This window comes from Phacochoerus africanus, chromosome 3, assembly GCF_016906955.1.
Source record: "Phacochoerus africanus isolate WHEZ1 chromosome 3, ROS_Pafr_v1, whole genome shotgun sequence".
Lineage (NCBI taxonomy): Eukaryota > Metazoa > Chordata > Mammalia > Artiodactyla > Suidae > Phacochoerus > Phacochoerus africanus.
Genome location: NC_062546.1, coordinates 32,127,367 through 32,154,086, shown reverse-complemented (window position 1 = coordinate 32,154,086; position 26,720 = coordinate 32,127,367). Strand labels below are relative to the sequence as shown.

Below are 26,720 nucleotides of genomic sequence, written 5' to 3'. Positions count from 1 at the left end.
TGCTGTGAGCTGTGGTGTAGGCTGGTGGCTACGGCTCTGATCAGACCCCTAGCCTGGGAACACCCATATGGGGTGGGTGCAGCCCTAGAAAAAGGCAAAAAGCCAAAAAAGAAAAAACCTTGAAAAATATAATAGCATTAGTACCTATAGAACCACTTGGGTATGGATTTTATTTGGAGAGAGATGTTAATGTTTGATGAATTTATTTTCCTTAGTTCATAGTCAAGTTTTTCATTTTTTTCTTAAGTAAATTTTAATCATGTTTTTCTCAATTTTTTAATTATTTTGAAATGTATTAATTTTTTTTCTCTTCTCCACATGTGGACATTCCTGACATGTATCTATTTTCTCTTTTTTGTCTTAGTCATATAACTAAAAGGAGTATGTGTCTTTATTAATGTTTTAGAATGTAGAGGGAGATGCAGATTTAAATGACTTATTGCTTTTTATAACTGATAGGATGAGTTGAATTTATTCTATTTTGTAACTTTATAAAAAACACTTAATGTTTTCACACAGTACAAAATGTAAGAGTGAGAAGGCGGCTGTCTACAAGTCAAGGACAGAGGCCTCAGGAAAAACAAACCTGCTAACACCTTGATCTTGGTGTTTTAGCCTTCAGAATTGTAAGAAAATAAATGTATTTTAAGCCACTCAGTCTGTAATATTTTGTTATGGCATGGCAGCCTCTGCAAACTAATAGGTCTTAAATACATTTAAAAAAAATCTATTTCCCTATTGATGGGCATCTTTTTGCTATCATAGACAAAGCTATATGAGTGAACTTGTACATACATCATTTTGTACATATATATAAACTTTGTAAAGTGTAGGATAATTGTAATTTTGAAGTTTTTATTCTTTTTTAGGTGCATACCCATGACATGGAATTTCCCAGGCTAGGCATCAAATCAAAGCTTCAGTTGCCAGCCACAGCCATGCAGATTCTGAGATGTGTCTGTGACCTACACCACAGCTCACGGCAATACCAGATTCTTAACCCACTGATCTAACCCTCATCCTCATGGATTCTAGTCAACAAGAATTCTGGATAATTTTGATGGCTCTTGCCACAATACATAATTTGTACTGCCACCAGAAATGAATGAGTCACCACCACCACTCCCCACCCTCTACCTTTTGCTAATAGAATGTTATTTCTGTTTTGGGACTATTACAAGAAAGATGCCAGGAACACTTGTGTGCAGGTCTTTTATGGACATGTACTTCCTTTTCTTTGGGGCAATAACTAGGAGTAAAATGGCTGGGTCATATTGTAATAACTCCTCCAAGAGTTAAGCATTTGTGAATTTTGTATTCACACCAGCCCTGTATGAGTTTCAATCCTCACCAACACTTGGTAGGATTAGCCTTTTTTTGTGTGTGTGTGTCTTTTTGCTATTTCTTGGGCCACATCCGCGGCATATGGAGGTTCCCAGGCTAGGGGTCGAATCGGAGCTGTAGTCGCCAGCCTACACCAGAGCCACAGCAACTCGGGATCCGAGCCTCGTCTGCAACCTACACCACAGCTCACAGCAACGCCGGATCGTTAACCCACTGATCAAGGGCCGGGACCGCACCGGCAACTTCATGGTTCCTAGTCAGATTCGTTAACCACTGCGCCACAATGGGAACTCCAGGATTAGCCTTTTTAATTTTACCCATTCTAATAGGTATGTAGTGCTCTTTCATTGAGATTTTGATTTGCATTTCCCTAATGACTAATGATATTGAGTATCTTTACATGTTATTTGTTTGTCTTTTGTTGAGTTTTGGGAGTTCTTTATATATTAGATCTGGATCTAAGTCCTTTATGAGATACATGCTTTGAGAAGATTTTCTACCAGTTTGTGGCTTGTTTATTCATTTTCTTAACAGAATCTTTTGAAGAGTAGACATTTTTGGTTTTGATAAAATTAAATTTATTCATTTGGTTTCTTTATGCTTTTGGTGTCATTTCTAAGAAATTTTTTCCCCTTCATCTGGAGGTGTGACAGTGTTAGGCTTTTACACTTTTTTTTTTGTCTTTTTAGGGCCATACCTGAGGTACATAGAGGTTCCCAGGGTAGGGGTTGAAATGGAGATGTGACCCTAAAAAGCAAAAAAAAAAAACTTTATAAAGTATAGTTAATTTGCAATATTGTGATAATTTTTTTTTTTTTTGTCTTTTAGGGCCACACAAGTGGCACATGGAGGTTCCCAGGCTAGGGGTTGAATTGGAGCTGCAGCCGCTGGCCTACACCAGAGCCACAGCCATGCGTGATCTGAGCTATGCCTGTGACCTACACCATAGCTCACAGCAACACCAGAGCCTTAATCCACTGAGCGAGGCAAATGATGATTTTGTGTTGCGATAATTTCTGCTGTACAACAAAATGATTCAGTAATACATGTTCAGATGTCCACTCTTTTTCAGATTATTTTCCTATATAGATTATAGACTTTTTTTTTTCTTCTTTTTAGGCAGCACCTATGGCATATGGAAGTTCCTAGGCCAGGGAGTGAATCCGAGCCAGAGGTGTGACATACACCACAGCTTGAGCAAGGCCAGATCCTTAACTCACTGCTCATTAACCTTCTATGCTACAGTGGGAACTCCCAAGACCTTTTTTTTTTTTTTTTTTTGCCTTTCCCACGGCTTATGGAAGTTCCCAGGCCAAGGATCAAATCTGCCTCACAGCAGCAACCCGAGCTGCTTCAGTGACAATGCTGGATCCTTAATCCATGGAGCCACCAGAGGACTCTAAGACCTGCCTTTATAACCCAGTTACTTAGTGCTATGAATTTTCCCTTAAGTACTGCTTTTGATCAACCCCCACAAATTTTAATGTTTTCTTTTTCAGTCAGTTCAAGATATGTTGATTTCTTTATTGCTTTGTGGGTAATTTCAGTTCCCAAATATTTGGGGATTTTCCAGATATCATTCTGGTCTTGAGTTCTGATTTAGAAGAACCGACTTTAAGCTGTTGAGTCCTCCTATCCAAGATCTGCTCTTTCCATCTATCCTGATGCTTTAAGATTTTTCTCACTCAAGCAAGTGTAACAAATATACAGACAGGAGGTGCAGCAGCTTAAGGACAGCAGTTGCCTTCAGGAAGGGGAAAGAGTTTGAGTGCAATAGAACAGGGTCTGTGCTTCTATCCAGAACGTGGTAGCAGAATGGTTTTAGTATATCCAGTTGATAGGTAGATGAATGTTTCTTATAAAACTAATTTTCTATATCTTTGAAATATAATTTAAAAAATACTTAGGCATTAGATCAGTTTTAATAGAAAAGGACTTTATTGCAAATACAGTGATTCTTCATATAACAGTAGTTTACTCTGATAAACCAAATGACCATAATTTATGTATATTTTGGATATAAAACTATACTTTTTTTTTTTTTACATATAGTGTACACGTTCCAGTGTGATAACATTTCAATGAGGAAAAGATGGCATTCACAGTAGCTGCCATCCTCCCTGAGTCCAAAGGCCTGAAGTACAAGCACTGCCCAGATCTCCCTGAGGTGGGGAGGCCCTGTCGCAGGCATGTCCCCTCCTCTTATCACCAGCTGACAGTCACAGGAGGTGAAGCATCTCTGCAGTGTTTGTACTGACCCACCACGGAGAATGCTAATGACTAAACCCAAAGCAGTGAGTGAAATGGTAAAACTGTACAGAGCCCTGATTTTGCATTTTAATGCAGCCAAGGTCAGAAGTACAACACAAATTATTTTTACAGTTTACCTTGCTGAGGGCCCCCATAATCTGTTTCACCAGTAAAGTAGAAAAATTAGGAATGTTACCTAGGAAAATTACCCAGGACCGATTAAAAAAAAGTTACTTTTTTCCCCACATGTCTGTTTCCCCTGCATGTGGCACACAATAGACCTTGGTTAAACATTTGTGGGCTGAATAGAGAACCACAGTGCTCACTTGTCCAGAGGTGCACGGACAACGAACCCAGAAATCGGGGCATCACAGCAGCTTACTTTTAAAAGATGTTCTTTCGAAATGAACTCCCGGAAGAAAAGCAGTCTTTACACAGAGAGGGCTGCTGAAGCGATCTTACTGAGTAGTTTGTTGAGAGCTCTAACTTTTTCTTCCAAGAAGCGGGACTTTTTCTCGGCTCCTCGTTGCCTCTCTTCAGTGACCTGAAGTGCTTTCGTCAGTTGAGCATTTTCCACATAGAGCTCCTTGAGCAGCAAATCAGAGCGTGTGTTCTTTTCAAACTGGAGAGGGAGAAAGCACCCTTTACTGTGAATCTAGTGCAGAAATGCCGCGTGACCCGCTTGCCCCTCCTAATCTTTTGTTCAAACCACAGTATGGGGATTCTTACAAATTGGAAACAAACATTGAATGTCATGACAATTTTTGTTATCCTGGCAGGAGAGAGGAACTTGAGAATCTGATAAACTATGTGGTACAAAAAATTTAACTTTGCACAAGTCAATTTTACCATGAAATAAAGAGAAAAAGAGCAAAATACATAGGCCTCCAAAAGGATTGCTCAGTGCACTGTAAAACAAGGGTACTGTCAAGGGTACCCCCAAATGTCTGATTCATCTCTGTGTGCTCTGCAGGCCTGTCACATCACCCAGGACGCACTGAGGCACTGTGGTCACCACACGACAGCTGTGGGGGTTTCAGCAATGGGGACACAAAGCCATACTGGCCAAGATGTGAGACACAGGGGTCCTGGTCTTGAGCTTTGTGAGCAGCATGGAATTCATTCACTCCACTGGTTACTCAGCAGCCCCGTGGGCCCGGCGCTCCCTGAGCAAGAGCCCTGCTCCCATAGGGTGTGCGCCCCGTAACAGAGGAGCCAGAACGAAACGGGCATGTGGGGTCAGATGGGGGACGTGCTGAGAAGACCCAGGAGGGGACACAGCTGAGACTGAAGACAGGGTTTCGCTGATGATGGAAAAGATCTGAACAGAGTGGGGCTGGTAAGGCTGCCTGGTGGGAACATTCCCGCAGAGGCTGACATGCAAGGTGGAGCTGACCTGCTGGCTGGGCCTGGTGCTGAGGGGAGAGGCTTAGGGCCCACAGAGCCCTGAAGGCCACTGTCAAAAGAAGTCTTACTGAGGGACATGGGAAGACTGGTGGTTCTGAGCAGAGGGCCAGGGAGAGGTGGTGGGCTGTGCATCTGTGCTGAAGCATCCTTGAGGGATCCCCCAGGACTCCAGGGTGGGCAGGAAGGTGAAAACAAGCAGCCCTGAGGGTCCTCCTGTGAAGAGGAGCAGAGGGGGTAGGAGGCACAGGCGTATGCATCTCTTGTCTTCCAGTGAAACTAGCACAACCTCCAGCAGAGGAACTCAACACCCCCGACGGCAGTAGCCTCAGGATTTACCCGAGGTGAGCAGGCAGCTGAGGGTGTATCAGGAGAAGTTGGGGAGTCTCAAGAGTCTGACAGCCAGGAGGGAAGAGGGGACAGATTGGAGCCAGCAGAGGGGTGCCAAGGAGGGGGCAGCATGAGCGGCTCTGCCTCCGGGAACTTGGTCACTGCAAGGAAAGTGTTTCTGCAGAGCCTCACACTTGATTCCTCAGAGCACCAAAAGTAACCTGCAGGGCGGCCTCTCCCCTCCCTGTCTCTGCAGTTCCACAGGAACACCAGGTGCTCTGGGTCCTGTCTCCCACCATCAGCCCCTGGAAGGGACTGGAATGATGGGCGGCCGTCACTCACCTGCTCCTTCAGCTCACCCACTTTTTCTTGGAGGAGCACTTCCACATTCTTCAAAATCATTTCCATCTCCTCTACCCGCTCCTCTGTGGCTTTCAGCTGTTTCTCATGGGCTTCCTGCAGAAGGGGTTAGAGAGCAGTGCCATATACCCGAGGAAGAGCCATCTCGGAAATTAGACGAAGGGCACCCATCTGAGCACATGGAAAGGGGCTTGTCCACGGGGAGCATAGGGAAAGGACACAAGCCCCAGAGCTGCATTTCTCGAGTTTAGTCAGCTTTGTCCTAGCATCTTTTTGCTTTTTAGGGCTGCACCCGTGGCATATGGAAGTTCCCAGGCTAGGGGTCGAATTGGAGCTACAGCTTCTGGCCTACACCACAGCAACAGGAAGGCAGGATCTGAGACACATCTGTGACCTACATCACAGCTCATGACAATGCCAGATCCTTAACCTAATGTGCAAGGCCAGGGATCGAACCTGCAACCTCATGGTTCCTAGTCAGATCCGCTTTTGCTGTGCCACAATGGGTACGCCTGTTCTAGCATCTTAAGCCTAAATAAATCCAAGCTGAGTGTCCCCAAACATGTTAGTCTTTCTAAAGGATTTTTGACTAAATTTTTAATTTTTAAAACTAAAATGAATTTTAACATAGAAAATGAAGACAGCATTTTGCAAATTTATGGCTCAGAGGGTATCTGAGGAAATCAGTGTGTTACACTTTGAGAGATGAAATGCTAGTAGAGCTTGTATACCAAAATTGAAAAATTAAATGGTTACCAAGGTAATGCAGGTCAGGGATCAAAGGTTAAGGGTCACACATTAAAAAATCCAAAAGGACAGCTGCATCATGATCTCACTAGTGTTTCTTTTTTTTTCTTTTTCTTTTTGCCTTTTCTAGGGCCACTCCCACAGCATACGGAGGTTCCCAGCCTAGGGATCTAATCGGAGCTGTTGCTGCTGGCCCACGCCAGAGCCACAGCAACGCAGGATTCAAGCCGTGTCTGTGACCTACACCACAGCTGACGGCAACGCCGGATCCTCAACCCACTGAGCAAGGCCAGGGATCAAACCTGCAACCTCATGGTTCCTAGTTGGATTCGTTAACCACTGAGCCATGATGGGATCTCCCTCACTAGTGTTTCAATTGTGCCTCCCTTTGGGTAAACTTGAACATTTCGGCAGATATTCAAGCAGCTTTTTTAGTAAGGTTTTTACACAACTACTATTGCTGTTCCCACAATCACCTGCTAGAGGTGGCTCAGTGCTGAGAACACTGTAGGTTACACTTTGGGGAATGCTCTTCTGGCTTGTTTCCAGCAGCCACACCCTCCTCCTTGCACCCTGGACCTTGAGTACTCCTGACTAAATTTGTTTTGTCAATATCTGTCATAACCTAAGTTTCCTCCAGCATAATGTTTTTGCATAATGCTGAAAGGCTATTCTTTGTTAGAATTTGTGTTTTACAAACGTTGACTTTCATCCGCATTTCCAGCCTCTTCCAATCCCTTCCTCAAGAAGGTGCTTCACCCTGGCTCCAGATCGCCAGTCCCCTGCCCCCATGAACTTTCAGGACTGAGCCATGTCCCACAGGCTGCACACTTTCAAGGTGCCCGCTGTAGCCTCCAGAGAATGCTTTGGGGTGGGAACCACAGCCACCAGAATGTCACAGAAACTGAGGCACACAGAGGTCACTGGAAGGGGTAGTAGAACCAGGAGCCAGGCCTCTGCAGTGCACGCTTTGAGCCACTGTCTTACTGCCCCTTAAGAAGTGACTGCTTCTATGTCTCTAGACACCTAGGGCAGCTCCAGACACAGTGGGGCTCCTGGAGTCCATCACTGCACCGACCTCTTGTCCAACCTCTGGCCCCATCTTAAACACACCAAGCACAGCCCACATCGGACAGCCCACCTTGGGGCTCTGCACCCTCACAGGGCTACATAGGCGGGCCCTGCCCATTGCCTCCCTCATGGCCCCTCCAGCACCCCCAGTTCTTGGCGAAGGTCAGTCCCACAGCTTCCGCACAACCAGTCCTCACGTAGCGGTAGAGCTGTCGGGCTGTGGTCCTCCCCTTGGTGCTTGGGCAGCTTTTGGCTAAGCGACCAGAGATCCAACTTCGCCCTCCCTATCACCCTCAGTTGGCCCTCGGCCTGTCCTCACTTACCCGCTGCGTTTCCAGTCGCCTCCCCTCCTCTTCCAGGAGCCGCCGAGCCGCCTGTCGCTCCCCATCCAGCAGCCGCTGCAGCTCAGCCACGCGGCCCTGAGGCACCAGCTGCCCCACCTGCTCCTGCAGCCGTTGGACCTCGAGGGCATGCTGGGACCTCGCCAAACTCAGCTGCCCAGGAGAAGGCACAGCAGTTGTGAGGTCCAAGGTCACTATCAGACATTAAGGCTACATTTTTACCAGGGAGGACAGCACAGGCACCCTCACCCCTGCATCTGCAGCAAAACCCATGTTTATCTGAACCTGACGCCTGAACCCCATTCAAGCTGGTGCTTCCGCATAGCAAGAGCCAGGAAAACATGCTTGTGATCTTCTACATGACCTCACACTGGATCCTGGGAGCATCACTTTACACTCTGTCCTGTTAACTTTTCGGGTACTACTGGAGTCTTAGGCCTTTAAAACTGTGACCCATGCCAGCTGCGTGTAGCAAGCAGACCTCCTCTTGGTGGAGTTTATGCTCCTGAGACTTGGCTGTGGCCAGGGTCCTGGGGGTGGTGACTAGTGACTGACAGGAGCCTAGGAGCATGAGTGGTCAGACCATGGCACTGGCTCCCTGTGCACAAAACCCTCTGGATCCTTGGTACCAAGCTGCATGGGAGCCTGGTTGAGGAGCACTTGAGAGGCCAGATCTCAACACCATTTACATACATCACAGACTCTGGAGGCTTCGTGTGGAACACAGAATTTCCCCAACATTCCATGGAGTGGGAGGCAATGGTTCCACCAGGGGTCATGCTTAGGGTAGGCCAGAGGAGGAGGGAGCCAGTGACTCTGGGGCAAGAGTGAGGCTGTGAATCTGCAGCCCTGCTTCCCTCACTGTCATGTCCCCAAGAGGCCACCCAGGTGGTTCTCTAGGACCAGTCCTCCCAGAGACACACCTGCCGCACTGTGTCAGCAGGGCAGCACTCTGGGATGAAAAGAGCAGGGATGGCTCTAAACACATGCTCTGTGAGCATGTACACAGCCCCAGGTGCATGCTCAAAAGCTCCTCCGCTGGCACTCTTGGCATCAAGTGCCCCCCACCCAGCCACCTTATGTGGCAAGATGCAGGTGGAGGCTGGACCAGCTCCAGAGGCCCTGCTTGGCTGCCACACAGGAAGGCAGGACATCCCTAGAAGAGCAGTGGGGCCACCATAGCCAGGAATCCAGGGCTTTAGCGCTCTGGGTGCTGGTGTGGCAGGAATTTTCCCTTGGGCAATAGGGGCTGTGCCCTCCCCCAAATCCAGGCTGGATCAGCAGAATGTGGGGCAACGATGCTCTGGAATCCCCAATGTGGTCCTTGGAAGCCTGGTAGCTCGCCTGATCCTCTTGGGGCACCTGGTTGCTGCGCCATGGGAACCCCATGCCACAGAGAGGCCAGTGCGTGTGCCACCAGGCCCCTAAGTGAGCCCTCTTGGAAGCTGGACCCCCCTACTGGACCTGTGACCTCAGAACCACTCACAACACACCAGTGACAACTCTCCCTGCTGTGTGGCTCCATCTACACCCTCACCTCTGCACACCCAGGGGTCCCCAGGCACCCTGTCAGTTCCTTCCCTTCTCTCACACTCTCATCCCCATGTGTTATGGGATGTGTTCCTCAGTCATATGTCCTCCTCTAAGTCACAAGACTGGGAAGCCAGCTGGTGGCCCTGCAGTCTGCTCAAGGACAGCATCTCCTGTGACAGTGGCTGAGCATGGGGCACCCTTCCACAGCGGGTGTGGACACCACGGGCACCCAGCCCTTCTGCCAGCAGTAGATCTGACTCCTCAGCCTCACAAAGGGCTCAAACTAGTCAAAGCAGTTTCTCAAGTTTCTTTTGCACTAAAAACAGAGAGGGAAGCTCCCAATACACAGAGGCACCTAGGGGAAAGCACCTGCTTACAGCGGGAGGGCGGAACCCAGGCCAGACTGACCCCTCTGCAACCTGAGGCCATCTGAAAAGTGACATCTCACACCAGGTCACCACGGCCAAGTCCAGGAGTCGGACCAGGGCTAGTGGGGAAGCCGGTGCAAAGGCTCAGCAGAGGCATGTGGGTTAGAGACCTTCTCCCATAGCCCCTTCCCCCACTCTAGCACCTGGTCTCCAAGCACACTCCATGTCCACACTGGACCTCTGGCTGCCAGGGCCTCTCACACTGTCACCTCCCTTCTCTCCTCCTGCTCAAGCACCCTGCTCCTCAGAAGAGCCAGCTCCTCTGTATCCTTGTGCCTCTCGCTGTCAAGCACCTGCCAGCCCTGCTCACTCTTGTCTGCCCCACTGGGAGCTCCTACCTCCCAACCTGGTACCTCCTGAGCTTGCTGCCCACTGAACAAACAGCAGCACGGGAGAGAGGGCAGAGGAGTGGTGGACACCCACAGGTGTGTGACGCCTGGGCTCCATGGGGCACCACTGTGGTCCCTGGCTCCTCCAACTATGTGGGGCACACCCAGAGGCGCTGCTGTGGCCTCCTGCCCTTCTGTGTAAGCAGAGGTCTTCACATGGTCACCCCAAGTCGACCTGCACCTAGATAAGGTCCTACTCAGTTCCAGATCTGGCAGGTGCCCTCAACTGTGTGACCTCAGCCAGCCCAATGACGCCACTGGCTGGCCCAGTCCCGGCCAGGCTGCCTGGAGTGAGAGGGACACCTCCCTGGCCGGGACCACCGTGCACACCCACCTGGTCCTGACTTTCTTCGAGGGCCTCTCTCAGCTGTGACTGTGCCAGTCTCAGGCTCTGACGTTCCTCAGTCACGTGTCCAAGTTCAAGTTCAAGTTTCTGGATTTGCTTACTCTGTTTTAAAAATCAATTTTACAAGTATATGAACTATCATAGCAATGTGACACATGTTTAATGCAGAAACTTCAGAAAAGCAAGAATTACAAAATTTAAGTCACCCACGATCCCAGCAGTCTGAGAACCACACCCTACGTGCTGTATCTTGTGGCCCCTCCTCCACACACACACATTCTTATCACTAGGACATCTTACGCTCTGATTTCCCTCCTATTATATCTTGAGCATTTAAACACTCTTTGAAACTTTTTTAAGGGACACACCAGCGGCATATGGAAGTTCCTAGGCTAGGGGCTGAATTGGAGATGCATCTGTGACCACGGGAATGTCAGATCCTTAACCCAATGAACGAGGCCAGGGATTGAACCTGCATCCTCATGGATGCTAGTCCAATTCTTTTTTTTTTTTGGTCTTTTTTTTTGTCTTTTCTAGGGCTGCACCCATGGCATATAGAAGTTCCCAGGCTAGGGGTCAAATCAGAGCTGTAGCCACCGGCCTACGCCACAGCCACAGCCACACGGGATCCGAGCTACATCTGTGACCTACACCACAGCTCATGGCAACGCCAGATCCTTAACCCACTGAGTGAGGCCAGGGATCAAACCCGCAACCTCAATCCGACCCGCAATCCGAGTCGGATTCATTAACCACTGAGTCATGACAGGAACTCCCGCTAGTCCAGTTCTTAAGCCACTGAGCCACAAATGGGAACTCCAGTTTTTCATTTTCTTGTTGTTTTTTTTTTTGTATGTTTGTTTGTTTTGCCACCCTGTGGCATATGGAGTTCCTGGGCTCAGATCTGAACTGCAATTGCGACCTACACTGCAGCTATGGCAACGGTAGATCCTTTAAGCCACTGTGCTGGGCCGTGGACTGAACCTGTGTCCTGGCTCTGCAGAGACGCTGCTGATCCTGTTGTGCCAAAGTGGAAACTCCAAAAAAATAGTTTTTAATGGCTGCACCATCATTTATTGACTTGTTCAGTGCTGTAAACAGTTCGAGCTAATTCCAATTCTGTTTCGCTGTTATAAACACTACAGCAATGTAAATATTTCCAGCTAAGCCTACACACATTGCTCAGGAAAATTCCCACAAGCAGAATCACGCAGTCAGAGCACACTGACGTTCCTGACACTCTTGATGGATATTTTGCCAAAATGTCATCCAGAGAGGTTGTACCAATTACCTTCCTATCATCAGGATTTAATTCCTTTCTGCTACTTCTTCTAGATTCTAGGCTTTGCAAAAGCTGCTCCAGGCACATGGGGCTGTTCCTGACCTATTTTAGGCCAGCCTGCCTGCTCCTCCCTGCCCCACCGGCCACTCACCTGCAGCTCCTCCTGGCGCACCACCCCCTCCAATCTCCCTGTCAGCAGCTGAATCATGATGCGATTCTTCTCGTTCTGGGCCTGGTGGGTAGAGGCCTCTTCTCCCAACTGCAGGACCCTGTCGTTGAGCTGGGACAATTCAGCCTTGCATTTCTGACTCTAGAGCAAATACAGTTAAAACACAGATGAAAAAGTCATTTTTTAAATCAGCAGCTTTCCAGTGGTTCTTAACCAGGGATGCTCTTGCTCCCCATGGGATGCTTGGCGATGTCTCGAGACACTTTTGGTTATCACGGCTGGTGGGCGGGGGCTCCTGCTGGCAACTAGTGGGTGAGGCACCTGGCATCCTCAAACAGAGTGACCAGGAGTTCCTGTCATGGCTCAGTGGTTAATGAATCTGACTAGCATCCATGAAGATGTAGATTCGATCCCTGGCCTTGCTCAGTGGGTTAAGGATCCGGCATGGCCATGATCTGTGGTGTAGGTTGCAGATGCAGCTTGGATCCTGCATTGCTGTGGCTGTGGTGTAGGCCGGCAGCTACAGCTCCAATTCAGCCCCTAGCTGGGAATCTCCATATGCCACGGGTGCGGCCCTAAAAAGCAAACACAAACAAAAACACAGTGACTGGTTCTCAGACCACAGGGCAGAGGATGAACTCCAGTCCATCCCAGAAGCCGCAGGTGCCACTGTTCAGAGGACTGGATTGGTTTTCTCAATTCCCCCATGGTTATTTCTATATTCCTAACACTGTCTTAAGCAATGTGAAGGAAAAAAACCCCAGTTAAACTTGAGACACATGAATCTCTTAAAAATCTCCTGATCGCTGTTATTAAACACAATCCCCTCTCCAGGGTCCTGGTGTAGGGGACGCACTGATGAAGTCGCCTGCTTTGGGGATGGGATGCTGGGCCAAAAGCGGTGCCACCTGGGATGAAACAGCTGAGGAAGGGGCCCTGCAGGTACACACGGGAGCCCACTATTTCCAACCGTGTGTCACACACACCTTCACATAAACCCCCTTTTCAAAAAAAAAAAAAAAAAAAAAAAAAAAAAAAAAACGCCAAACAAACAAACAAAAAACACATCTTCAGAGTTCCCATCATGGCGCAGTGGTTAACGAATCCAAATAGGAACCATGAGGTTGCAGGTTTGATCCCTGGCCTTGCTCAGTGGGTTAAGGATCCGGCGTTGCTGTGAGCTGTGGTGTAGGTCACAGATATGGCTTGGATCTGGTGTTGCTCTGGCTGTGGTGTAGGCCAGCATCTATAGCTCCAATTTGACCTCTAGCCTGGGAACCTCCATGTGCCGTGAGTGAGGCCCTAGAAAAGACAAAACAAACAAACAAACAAAAAATCCCACATCTTCCCTCATCTGCTTTTTCCCAGCAGCTGCTCCAGAGGCCGAGGGCCCCTGTGTCTTAGTGCAGCTTCCCGCACGACCAAGCAGCATGTCACCATCACCCCAGGGCCAAGTGTTCCCACCCCATCAGGAGCTCACTTGAGTTTGTTACACTCTGTCCTGAAAATCAGAGCTGTTCTTAATATCAACCCCACCTCCTTGTCCTCTGCGCCTTGACATCACTGACAACCAGAAATAGAAGCTTCCTTCACCTCCTGGAAGGGCCATTTGAATGATTTCCTTCCACTCATCTTTAATGTTTCAAGTCTTTGTTTGGAAAGAGGGGATTAAGGTAAAAGGAGATTAAAAAAAAAATGGCCCAGCCCACAAATTGCTTTCATTTAAGTCAGGGGACAGCAACCAAGGCTATGCAGGGTGGGGGGACAGTCTGTGCACAGTCTTGACCAGCAGGCTGGCCCACCCATCAGCAGGGCCCAAGTCCAATGTGACAATGATGTCCTAATGAGAGACGAGGACACAGACCCATCCGAGGGACAACCTTGTGAAGACACAGGCAGAGGACAGCAGTGTACAAGCCGAGGAGAGGGACCTCAGAGGAAACCAGCCCTGCCCTGATCCTGGCTTTCTAAGCACGAGAACTGTCAACTATGCAGAAATAAACTTTTGCTGTATCAGCCACTCACTCTGGGGTGCTTTGTTAGAGCAGCCCTAGCAAACTAATGCTGATATTGTCCTGAGTTCCATAAAATGTTACCACTGGGTAAATGGGCAAAGTGAATATACTTCTTATAACCACATGTGAGTCTGCAATTATCAAGAAGAATTTCAGTTAAACAAGAATGACACATCCCAGCTTGTGTCCTTCCTCCTTAATAGTTTAGTCCAAAAGCAGTAAATGAGGCCGAGTGCAGAAGGCATTTGTTTATGGGGCTAAGGGAGGTCAGAATTGAAACAGAGTGAGCAGGGCATTTATGCATGGAGTAAGGGGGGCTGACCAAATAGTAAGTATTTGGTACACTTTTCACTGCTGGAAGCATGAGTTTTATATACATAAAAAGGGAGAAAACTAGAATTGTTCCTGTGATGTGGGGTGGGAATGGCAGACATGAGTTTGAAGTTGTGGTTTTCAATAGGGAGACACAGATAACAAATATCCCTGAAACTATGTGCAAGGGAGCATAATAAACATACATACACTCCCTAGTTCTATCCACTGCCTGGACATGGTGCTGCCCCAGGAGCAATGAGCACTCTGATAGCCCAGTCTTGGTCTCTAAATACCATTCTGGGCTGAACATCTCCAAGGGCACCTGGAGAAATGGCTGCTTCCTGGGCTGAGCTGGGAGAGTAGTAGATGAACCTGGGATATTGGAAAGCAAGAAAATGCTCAAAGAATGACCTGGACCTGTCAGGAGGATGTAAAGATCACCTTGAGGGGGTTCTCATTGGCCAAATCTGGGACATATGGGCATGAAAATAAATACTAATGGAAACATAACCTATTGAATAAAACAGGAATCTATGATAGTAATGATGATGTGAATGAATAAGTAAATGGAGAGAAGAGAATGCTCTTCCTTACACTAGAACACCCATTAATCAGAGTTCCTGTTGTGGCACAGCAGAAACAAATCTGACTAGGAACCATGAGGTTGTGGGTTCAATCCCTGGCCTCGTTCAGTGGGTTAAGGATCTGGTGTTGACGTGAGCTGTGGTGTAGGTTGCAGACCTACAGACCTACTAGCTGCAGATGTGGCTTGGATCTGGCATTGCTGTGGCTGTGAGGTAGGCCAGCAGCTGTAGCTCCAATTGGACCCCTAGGCTGGGAACCTCCATATGCTGTGGATGCGGCCCTAAAAAGCAAAAAAAAAGAAAAGAAAAAAACAACAACCCCAAAAACCCAAAAAACACCCATTAATCAATACATAAGGAGGGTGGGACTAGTCACCAACTGGCCACCATCACAATAGTAACTGATCCACCCAGAAACAGGAAGCTAAAACATGTGGATGAAACCGATGGGGAACAGGTCATTCTTAGCATATCAAAGTTATTCCCCATAAAATACTCAGTAACTATAAAGTGGAAAGCAACTGTGTGGAGAAACCTGGCCAACACTACCTGACCAAAAATCTAAATTGACATCACCGGTCACAGGACAGATGCTCGTGTGCTCAGACAGGGTGGCTGCAGAGAAGGACAGAGCATCACGCTGGGGATATTCCCACCAAAGTTTCCTAATCTGAATCCAGTCACAGGGAAGCATCAGACAAGCCAAAATAACTGCCTATAACTTTCAAAAGCACCTTGTCCCAACAACCAAGGGCAGAAAGACTGAAGGAGATGGAAGCTACATGTGGTTCTGGATGAGTCTCAGGCGTGGCTGATGGGGCAGTTGCACATCCATACTGATTTCTTGATTTGGGGCGGGAGTGGGTGATGGATCAGCAACTCACTCTCGAATCTTTCAGAAAAAAGCTGTGTGCTTCCTTTTTGTAAGTTTGAGATTACTTCAAAATAATGGAAAGGGGAGGGTGGCGTCAGCTTCATGGCAGGTGTCAATACTTGACCTGTGTGCAGAGCTCCTCCATCTCAGAGCAGGCCTTTTCCTTTTCTCTCTTTAAAACCTCAATTTCCTTCCTGTGGAAGAAGCAAAGTTAACAGGATCACTAATCATTCAGTTTTTCCCCTGGTAATCCCTCACTGCCACCATGGCTACTTGGATTTATATACCTGCTCCTGGTACCCTACAGCCACCACTGCTGTCAAGGTCCTACGTGATTGCTGCTGCTACTGCTGCTGGTCCAGGTGGGTCCCAGCCTTGGCACTGGAGGAACCCTGCCAGCACTGGAGCAAACCGTCTGTGACATTCCTCTTCTTTTTTCTTTTTTTTGTATTTTCTAGGGCCGCACCCGCAGCATATGGAGGTTCCCAGGCTAGGGGTCTAATCAGAGCTGTAGCCGCTGGCCTACACCATAGCCACAGCAACGCAGGATCCACGCCACATCTGCGACCTTCATCACAGCTCACAAACATGCTGGATCCTTAACCCACTGAGCAAGGCCAGGGATAGAACCTGCAACCTCATGGTTCCTAGTCAGATTCGTTAACCTCTGAGCTACAATGGGAACTCCTGTCCGTGACATTCCTCAGTCGAACACTTTGGTATCTGTTTAGCACATGTGACTGCCCTTCATGCCCAGTAGTATGAAGACAACACAGCCTTATATCTGCTGACCTCTGCTGTCAAAGGGGTCCCAGCAACAAACTTAGGAAAAAATGGTTCTTAGAGGGAAAAAACCTTTCAGATTTCAGAAGCTAAAACCTTTCAGATTTCAGAAGCTGAAACCTGAGCCACGACTAACCAGAACCACAGCAGTGACTACGCTGGATCCTTAACCTCCTGAGCCCCAAGGGAGCTCCAAGCTTATTTGTTTTTTCTTTTTTGGCCACCCCCATGGCATATGGAAATTTCTGGGATAGGGATCGAATCCGAGCCAGAGCTGTGACCTACACCACCGCTGTAGCAATGCCAGATCCTTAACCCACCGCACTGGGCCAGGAACCGAACTGGTGCCTCCACAGAGACAAACCATATCATTAACCTATTGTACCACAGTGGGAACTCCTAAGCTTATCTTGAATTTCATTTAAAAAAATGAAGGAGGAGTTCCTGTCGTGGCGCAGTGGTTAACGAATCCGACTAGGAACCATGAGGTTGCGGGTTCGGTCCCTTCCCTTGCTCAGTGGGTTAATGATCCGGCGTTGCCGTGAGCTGTGGTGTAGGTTGCAGACATGGCTCGGATCCCGCGTTGCTGTGGCTCTGGCGTAGGCCGGTGGCTACAGCTCCGATTTGACCCCTAGCCTGGGAACCTCCATATGCCGTGGGAGCGGCCCAAGAAATAGCAAAAAGACAAAAAAAAAAAAAATGAAGGAGTGCTCTTGCAGCTCAGTGGGTTAAGGATCTGGTGTTGTCATTGCTGTGGTGTGGGTTTGATCCCTGGCCCGGAACTTCTACATGCTGCAAAGATGGCCAAAATAATAATAATAGTAATAATAGTAACAATAAAAAGGCCAAAGAAACCATCCTAAGAAGAGGCCACAAGGGAGCTCCAAGCTCCCTTCTGGTGGTGAAAACAGAAATCCATTGACTGGCCCCCTGCACCTTCCACTGCACACACAGCCCCTCCGACCTCAGTGCTCAGGCCTTGCCCCTGACCACTGACTCTCAACTCACTGAAGTTGACAGACCAGGAATGAACCTTGGAGAAGAGCACAGCTGAAACCACTGTCAGGTCAAGGACACAGATTCTGCTCTCCAGGAAAGCTGCAGGAGTACTTCTTGCCCCTGCAAAAATGCCCCCGAGCCCTAAGCATAATGTGGAGCATTTCTGTAGGGTAAGGAGTGCTTGTCTGGCGACTCCAGAGGCAAGCAGGCCTGCTGGCGCTGGTCGTGGTGATGCTGACCTGGCCGACCTCCTACCTCTGAGCCTGAGGAGCTCAGGAATCAAGGTGACATGTTCAAGGAAGTCCAAGCCCTCCTGGGCCTGTCCAGGCTGGTCAGAGGGCAGCACGGCTCACCACTTACAGTTTCCAGAAGGCAGGTTATCTGTGAACACTGCCCAGTTTCTTTTTTCTTCTTTTTAGGGCCACACCTGCAGCATATGGAAGTTCCCAGGCTAGGGGTCAAATCCAAGCTGCAGCTGCCAGCCTACACCACAGCCACAGCAACACCAGATCCGAGCTGCCTCTGCAAACTACACCGCAGCTCACAGCAACTCCAGATCCTTAACCCACTGAGTGAGGTCAGGGATCAAACCCACATCCTCACGGACCAGTTAGGTTAGGTTCTTAAACTGCTGAACTACAAAGGGAACTCCCTTCCCACTTTCTACAGCAATGCCTTCTAAGCTTCTACAAAGAGCAAACCATGTCATGGGCTAGGAGGTCAGGTGGGACCAGAGATGGCAATACCTCTGTGCATCCTCTGTCCTTTTGGCAGCTTCAAGCTCTTGCTGGATCCTTCCTAGCTCATTTTTCAAAACAGTGTTTTCTTCAGAAAGCTTATCCAATTCAATTCTGCATGAGAAATTTAAAAAAGAAAGAAGAGTGGGAACTCCAGGAGCTGGTCACCACCTGCAGCCTGGTCTTGCAGCTGCAGGTCGTGGCCATTCAGCAGCCACACATCCCCTTCCCTGGAGGAGGGCACAGGGAACGCTCCCCCCCCCCCTTCTATAGCCAGTGTTAACATGCATCTCCCAAGAGCTAAACTGCCAAAAACAGAGCTTTTGTAGCTTCTAAAACGGTTACACAATCAACAGCTCACTCATGTATTCAGCACCTTGGTTCTCTGTCTTGAACTCTGACCTGTTCCTGTGTCTTATAACCTCCACTGGAATGTGAGCGTGCCCACGCCGGCACTAGTGCAAGATGCTGGGTGTGAATCCTTGGTCCTTGCAAGGGTAGTAGCCCCCCAGGGAACTGCAGCGTGGAGCCACGAACCTGGGGAATCAGGAGGCTGAATCCCACGAGGAGGACATGCATCCTACACCCTCAGGTCAGCCCTGGGAGCAGCTGGGAAGACGCCCACATCAGTGACCCAATGTGGAGCCTTCGGTGCGAAGAGCAAGAGCTGGCCCAGCAGCTGCCTGGACCACGTCTGCCTGGTACCCCTCACTTCCAATCTCTTGGAGCCTCTCTGGGAAGGTAACCCCATGGACATGCGGCAGATGAACAGATGACCAATAAAGATCACGGCTTAAAACCCATGCTGGCTGCCCAGAGAATCCATCCTCAATACATGGTGGTCTCACTGACATTCATTCTCCTAAACAGGACCCTACTGGGCATTAGCTTCCAATTTTTCAGTCTGAAAGTACTCAAAGCCACAGGATCTCATAAGTTTATTTTATATATTATTCTTATAATACCAAGCTAAGCACGTAATATATGCTCAACACAAGTCAGCGGAATTTTAAAAGCAAGGAAGGGCTTCAACCACAGGAGGGACACAAGTGAGGTCTGTGTTTTGAACTGTCATTCCAGCTCCAGGGTGGAAAACAGTGATTCAAGGCAGGTGTGTGTGAGCAGTGGGTGTGGTGGGGGCAGCGGCACGGGAGCAGGTTCTGCCTCCAGCTTCCTGGACTTCAGATCAGCTGGCGGTTGTATCCCCCACCCACCCCCAAACCCCCAGTCATCGAATAACCAGAGCCTGTGTGAAGCTGATTGCATAGTGTGTGGTGTCCTCACAAGAGGTAATGGAAACCTCCACGGGCCCCCAAACAAAACAGAAACCTTGAAGCTGAAACCAAAGCCATGAGCATTAAGCAACACAAGGATGCAGTTACCCTGAAGCCTGCACCTACATCAGCACTGCCATCAGGTGCAGGAGAAACCAGTTCCTGGAAGAGGTCAAAGTGGTCCTGGATTAGGAGGCTGTCAGCTCTTGGCAAAAGCAAAACACATTCTTTCTGCAGGGAGCTCCCCTGATCCCCAGGGATTAACATCATGTAAACATGAGCTCACTATCAAACATCACCCCAACACACACAGAAAAGGACCACTTTTGAGAGTCAGAAGAAGCCAGAACAACAATTAGATCCCATGGGATCCTCAGATATTGGAGTTACCAGACACAAACTAAGGGTAAATAGTATGAAATGTTTACTTAAATGAAAGAAATAAAAAATGAACAAGCAAATGGGATGGACCGAGAGTTTGGGTTTAGTAGACGTAAACTATAGCATTTGGAGCGGGTAAGCAATGACATCCTGCTGGATAGCACAGGGAACTGTACCTAATCACTTGTGATGGAGCATGATGGAGAATAATGTGAGAAAAAGAATGTATATACATATATATGTCAAGCTAGATTACTGTACAGCAGAAATTGACAGAGCATTGTAAATCAACTATAACAAAAATTTTTAAAAAAATGAACAACAAGCAGTTATCAAAAATGATCAGAGAGGACCAAACAGAATTTTTGAAATGAAAAAAAAAAAAAAGTCAACGTCAAAATAAAAACTTACTGGTAAGTTAGTCTGCTAAGAAAGAATTACTGACCTGGAACACAGAGATATGAAAAAAGTACCCAGAATGCGACATAGAAAAGAAGATAGGAGGAAAAAAAAAATTTAAAAAAGAGTTCCCGTCGTGACACAGTGGTTAATGAATCCGACTAGGAACCATGAGGTTGCGGGTTCGGTCCCTGCCCTTGCTCAGTGGGTTAACGATCCGGAGTTGCCGTGAGCTGTGGTGTAGGTTGCAGACGTGGCTCGGATCCCGCGTTGCTGTGGCTCTGGCGTAGGCCGGCAGCTGTAGCTCCGATTGGACCCCTAGCCTGGGAAGCTCCATGTGCCGTGGGAGCAGCCCAAGAAATAGCAAAAAGACAAAAAAAAAAAAAAGAAAAGAAAAGAAGATAGAAGATATGAAAAAGAGGTTAAGAGATGGAGGAAAAGTGAAAAAAAAAACCCAACATCAAACATAACATCCAACTGGAGAGGATAGCGAGGGGAGGGACGGTGTTTTACATGTAATGGCTGAGAGTTCTTCATAGGACACAACCTATATGTTCAATAGCCACAATATTTTCTAAGTAGGATAAGTAAAAAGAAAACCACACCTATGCTCTATGACCCAATAGTCCCGTTCTCAAGTACACCAGCACCAAGAACAAACCCAGAACAAGAAACTGGGATCCCCAGAGCCCCCAGGTCGCCACTATCCTGACTTGTAACAGTTATCCCGGTGGACTTGTTCTGGGTGCTGGTGACACAGACGTGTCCACTGTCAACAAGTCTTTCCACTGCACATGTGGTGTATTTCTCTTGTGTGTATAAGACTTTAAAGTCTGCACCCAAGTCCCCAACCCGTGAAGGTGCTGTAACGTGGCAGAGGGGATCCACCCAATAGACAGACCTAAGGTGCTCGCCAGCTGCCCTTGGACAGGGACAGTGTCCTGGCCTGTGCAGGTGGCCACAGGCTCCAAAACTGCCAGACAGGAGGTGAAGGATGGGATCAGAGATGGAATATGAGGACCACGTCACTGCTGGCTTTAAAGAAGGAAGGGCTGGACCCAAGACTGTGAGCATCTGCAGGCTCTCCTCCAGAGCCCCCAGCAAGGATGGTGGCCACTGCCAGGGTGATTTCTGCCCAGTCATACCCACTTCTGACATCTAGGCTCCAACTTGGTGAAACCACCAACTATGACGCTTTGTGTCACCATAGCAGCCAAAGTAAAGTGATACTCAGGCAAGGCCACACCAGCTGGATAGAGCAGGTTGCCTGGTCAGGGGGCAAGAGGCAGCCTTCAACTGCTCATCTAGGGCTGTGCTCCTAGCAAGACCATTCTTCAGAATGGGGGAGAATCCAAGACATTTTCAGATAAACAAAAAACTGATGGAATTTACTCCAGAGAGTTTCCCTGCAGGCCACACATCAGAGGAAAGAAGATGGTCCCATAAAGAAGGCATCTAGCCAGGCATCTGAGCCGAGGACCACTGGGCAGTACACCTGGACCAGACTCTTCACAACGGATCCATGAGGAAACGGAAGATCTGAACAGACCAGGAATCAGTAAGGAGACCGAACCAGTAACTAAGCGGCTCACAAGAGGCCCAGAGCAGATGGCTCCTCCGGGGGTCCTTCCAGACACCTCAAGACTCAAGGCCTCCTCCCTAAGTGCCTCCAAATCTGGAAGAAAAGATACTTCCTAATGCCTCCCCCGACTCCTGAGCTAAAGACACTATAGGAAAAGTACAGACAGTATTCTTAACCAATATCGAAGCTAAATCCTCAACAAAATGCTAGCAAAGATGACCACGTCATAGGTTCAGGATTCTGTTTGGGATGACAAACCACTTCACATGGCTACACCCAGCCTGCAAGTGCCTGCCCCATCTCCCAGGCCATGCGCTGCAGCCCCTGGAAAAGCCATTTAGACTCTGGGCTCCCGGGCAGCGTGTGCACCAGCCTGAGCCCCCAGGGGAGGCAGGGAGGGGGGCCTGACTGCGCATCTGGGTGCTCCCCTCACCTGCCAACAGAACCACGTCTCCAGGCCCCCTCCCGCCCTGAGGCTTCTCAGAGGCGTCAGTTACAGGCATTGTGAACCCTCCAGCTTCCTGGTGGCACTAAGGATGGGTATGTGGGCCCTTTTCCTGTAACATGAAAGACCATGTTCCAGTTTTGCAAATAAACCTTCTCTCTCCTCCGCTGACACATCTTAGCCTTTTTAAGAATCCCACTAATCCAAACCAAGTGCCTTTCTTGTTCTAGGGCCTTTAGCCTTATATCCACCTCCCACAGGCCACAGCAGTGCATCCTAGAAAGTCAGAATGAGATGAGGAAGATCAAGTTCCCTTTGCTATCAGGTGGCTCTGAGGCAGGGGGTAAAACATGAGTTAAAATTCTCCAAAGCAAAAGCTTCAGGGCCTAGGCTGTAGTTAATACGGTGTGTGTGTGTGTGTGTGCGTGTGTGTGTGTGTGTGTCTTTTTAGGGCCGCACTCACAGCATATGGAGGTTCCCAGGCTAGGGGATAAATTGGAGCTGTAGCCGCTGGCCTACGCCATAGCCACAGCAACTTGGGATCCACATCTGCAACCTACACCATAGCTCACAGCAACACTGGATCCTTAACCCACTGAGCGAGGCCAGGGATCAAACCTGAGTCCTCATGGAGTGCTTAGTCAGATTCATTCCTGCTGAGCCATGATGGGAACTCCTGGTTAATACATATTTTTAATTTAAAGTGAGACCCCGGAGTTCCCGTCGTGGTGCAGTGGTTAACGAATCCGACTAGGAACCATGAGGTTGTGGCTTCGGTTCCTGCCCTTGCTCAGTGGGTTAACGATCCGGCGTTGCCGTGAGCTGTGGTGTAGGTTGCAGACGCGGCTCGGATCCCACGTTGCTGTGGCTCTGGCGTAGGCCGGCAGCTGTAGCTCCGATTGGACCCCTAGCCTGGGAAGCTCCATGTGCCGTGGGAGCGGCCCAAGAAATAGCAAAAAAAAAAAAAAAAAAAGGTAAAGTGAGACCCCTTATAAAACAACTGCTCTTTCAGGGCTACCTATCTACACCAACAAGAACCACTTAGCTAACAGGTATTGCGATGCTGAGCAGTTTGCCCAAATCCAATTTGAAATTTTGGTTCTTGGCAGGAAACTCTAGATGCAAAATCCCAAAAGATTGGGGGGCCAGACCTGACCCGCTGCAGCGCCTCCTCCAGCCGGTCCCTCTCCTGGGTCAGTCTTGCATGGCCCTGGTCCAGCTCCACAATCCTCTGCAGCCGGTCCCTCAGGCCATGGACGACCTCCTGCGATTCTGAGTGCAGCGCCACCAGCTTGGCCTTCTGGTCCTGCAGCACGCTGACCTCAAGCTTGAAGGCCCGCTCCATTTCCTGTCTCTCCTCCGCAAAGTCCCTTTTCATCCCCTCAATTTCCTTTTCATAGTAATTCACCTGAGGAGAGAAGCACAGGAGATGCTAGGGGCTCCTAGAAATGATTTGCCTGATGATACGAGGCTGCCCGTGTGGTATCTGATGGCCCAGGAGAAGCTCCCCTCGGTCTGAGCAACCGCACACTCCTGTCACCTCCCTAACGGTCACTGCAGGTGCAGGAAGGAGGTGCCTGGTCAGCAGCAGGAGAGGCAGAGGGTGGCTGAGTCCCTGGAGGCCACAGCAAGTGCTTCCCACTAAGCATCAAGGGGGCCCAAGAGCAGGACCCAAGACAGAGGTGGCCCTGCCTCCCCGCCACCTGACAAAACCCACCATAGTTGAATTACAGGGCAGGAGACACGTTGATCCAAAAAGACAGACTCGGCCAGGTGGCTCTGGAGCCCCACACAGGGTATCCGAGGGTGCTTCCGCTAGAACAGAGCTAGGGGCTGTGAGGTCTGGCCTCAGCGTAGCCCTCATGACATGGTGTGTATAACCCCATTCCCTCCCATAGCTGCTATTCCTTCTGTCCTGCCTCCCCAGAGTGGCGGGAGGCAGAACTCAATTCCATGCACACTTCCCTACATGCCTGCAGTGCTACTCTGGGGCAGGGGCAAGGGTCCTGGGGCAGACGTGTGGGCAGAAAGCTCCCCCACCCTCCAGCCTTCCCTCAGTCCCCCTGACCTTGGTCTCCAGCTGGATCTTGAGGTCCTGGTAACGTTCTTTCACCTGCTCCAACATTATCTCCGTTTCTAAACTCACTGGAATGGAGTCACCTACAAATGTGACAATGCCTACAAACAAAGAGACACTTCCGTTTACATCCTGCTCAGGATGCCACGGGGTCCGATTCCAATCTACCAGCCACCATCTGGATGAAGCACAGCCTTCTGCAAGCACCTCCCGCAGGAGGAACAGGCTGCTGGCAGTAAAAGTACACAGATTCTCAAAGTTGGTGACTTTTATAAACCAGCATTTCAAGTCTTTGCCAGAAGACAGGTCACACTGAGGTAGGAACAACTAGGAGGCTCCTTGCAGGACTTGTCAGGCCCTTTAATTCCCTGAAAGATGCCATATGGGCTCCATGCACTGCCCCTTTCGCTCCTGTCCCCTGACCATGCAGGTACATGGGAGACGGGGATAGCGGCAGACAGCGCTTAGGATGAGGCATGGGGAAGCTCTCTCTCCATTCTGTTTCCCCTTCCTTCTTTTCTCAGAGGCCTTCATCGCTTAACTCTACAACACACGGATCACTTGGGGGTCTCAACAAAGCAGCCAGGCCAACCAAGCACTCGTGGACTGAGGGCTCTGACAGCTCACAGGAACTAACACCTTCCCCAGAAGACTCTCCCCACCAGCAAAATCAGACGTCCGTGCAGCTCGTTCCAAAGAGGTGCCTGTGGACCCAAGAGCATGGCTGCCTTCCCAGGTGCCAAGTGTCCTCTACGCCATGCGTGTTGGGGTGTGTGCCCAAGGCTTGACTCAGAATGTGGGCTTGGCCACTGCCGGGTTTCATCTATGCTGGTCCAGGGGCCAGCAAATGAAGAGAACAGACACCCTGACCTCTCGCCCTCTCCTTCCGTTTCCCAAATTGTTTTCCATGAAAAAAGTGACAGACTCAGGGACATCTGGGTGAGAGAACTCAAGAGAAGTATCTCAGGAAAGAGAGCATCCCATCACCCTGATAACTGGCAGCTGCCACCTGGGTCTGGGTGAACAGTGCCCGTCAGGACTGGCCCCAGCTGACAGTCCACATGGCACCTCCCATGGCAGATCTGCTGTCTGGACCATCCCGTGAAGGGGCCAACAGGGCGTCTGTGGCCAGAGGGAGGGGGCAAAGAGGCTGGGAGATGGCTCTGTGCCTGCCCCACACAGCTGCCAGGGAGGGCGCAGACGGCCAAAGCCCTTGTCTTTCTCTGGGACAGCTGTGGCCTCAGGATACCACCATCTCTAGAGGGAGCCAAGAATGTGAACTGCTTGGTGCTTGGAGCCTGTCAAGACCTCATGGCTGAGGAGGCAGGAGGCCTGGTCTTTCCGAGTCATACCACGGCGTGGGCTCAGCCTGCGGGGTGGAGGGGTCCTTCCCAGGAGCCACAGCCCCACCACACCCCAGAGCCTCCCACATCCCATGGGGAGCCAACTCCTCCCACTGCTGGGGCTGTCACAGACCCAAGGAGGAGGTCCCCATCCTCCCCAGTGTTCCCTCCTCCTGCCCCAGATGACCATCTGTGTGTCATCATGTGGGGCATCTCCTCTGACTCCCGCATCCGCCCTGACCCAGCGGGCTCACTGGGACACGCCTGTGCTGAGGTCACGGCAAGGTTGTCACTGCCCTCTCCCCTCCTACCCAAGTGGAGAACCTCACCCTCCTCTGCCTCCCCTGGAGCTTGCGGTGTCATGGACACCCCTGGCTCAGGCAGGACCCTTCTCCCATGCAAGTGGTCCTGAGGACCTGTGAGCACCTGTGCAGCTAGCTGGCCACCCCCTGGGGTGGGGGCACAGGACCACACCTCCCAGCAATGGGCACCTACCTGCTGGGCTGTGTCCAGGGGGCAGCTGGCCATCCAGCTGTGTGTGGGGCAGGCTGTGCCGACTCGGAGGCAGCTGTGCCCTCAGGCCTTCCAATGCAGCCTGCAGCTCATCGTTGTGGTCCTGCAGGTCCTGTGGGCAGAACCAGACCCTACCTCCAGCCTCTGTGGCCACTGACCGAGGGAGCGTGGCGTGTAGCAGGCACCTGGGGAGTGGCTTGGCCCCCAGCTCAGCAGGGCGGTTGGGGCCAGGTCCTGATGTCCAGGACGGGGCACCCACGCTGCTCCCAGGCACCCGACTACTTAGTGAGCGACAAGGAGGGGGCCACCTCCAGACTCCTCGTGCCCAGCACAACCTTCCATTACTGGGTGCACAGAAGGGACTCAGGGGAAAAGAGAACAGTGAAGATGAGAATGTAGAAAATA

The 26,720-nt window shown here is 49.8% G+C and overlaps 1 protein-coding gene across 2 annotated transcripts in view; it reads right to left on the bottom strand.

Moving 5' to 3' along the window:
- Positions 1-2,061: 2,061 nt before the first annotated feature.
- The window catches only part of NINL (ninein like), a 110,273-nt gene continuing 85,614 nt past the window's right edge, over positions 2,062-26,720 (bottom strand). The window contains exons 14-24 of one of the 2 annotated variants that reach the window (XM_047771559.1): positions 26,298-26,427; positions 24,451-24,560; positions 23,534-23,790; positions 18,311-18,415; positions 15,907-15,976; positions 11,977-12,135; positions 10,532-10,645; positions 7,830-8,000; positions 5,671-5,784; positions 3,977-4,216; positions 2,062-2,091 (exon numbers count right to left, since the gene is read on the bottom strand). In XM_047771559.1, the coding sequence (XP_047627515.1) occupies positions 4,025-4,216; positions 5,671-5,784; positions 7,830-8,000; positions 10,532-10,645; positions 11,977-12,135; positions 15,907-15,976; positions 18,311-18,415; positions 23,534-23,790; positions 24,451-24,560; positions 26,298-26,427 (1,422 nt within the window). In that variant the 3' untranslated portion in view covers positions 2,062-2,091; positions 3,977-4,024. Of the gene's footprint in view, positions 2,092-3,259; positions 4,217-5,670; positions 5,785-7,829; positions 8,001-10,531; positions 10,646-11,976; positions 12,136-15,906; positions 15,977-18,310; positions 18,416-23,533; positions 23,791-24,450; positions 24,561-26,297; positions 26,428-26,720 lie in introns of those variants that run through there. The other variant, XM_047771558.1, reaches the window with a different exon arrangement.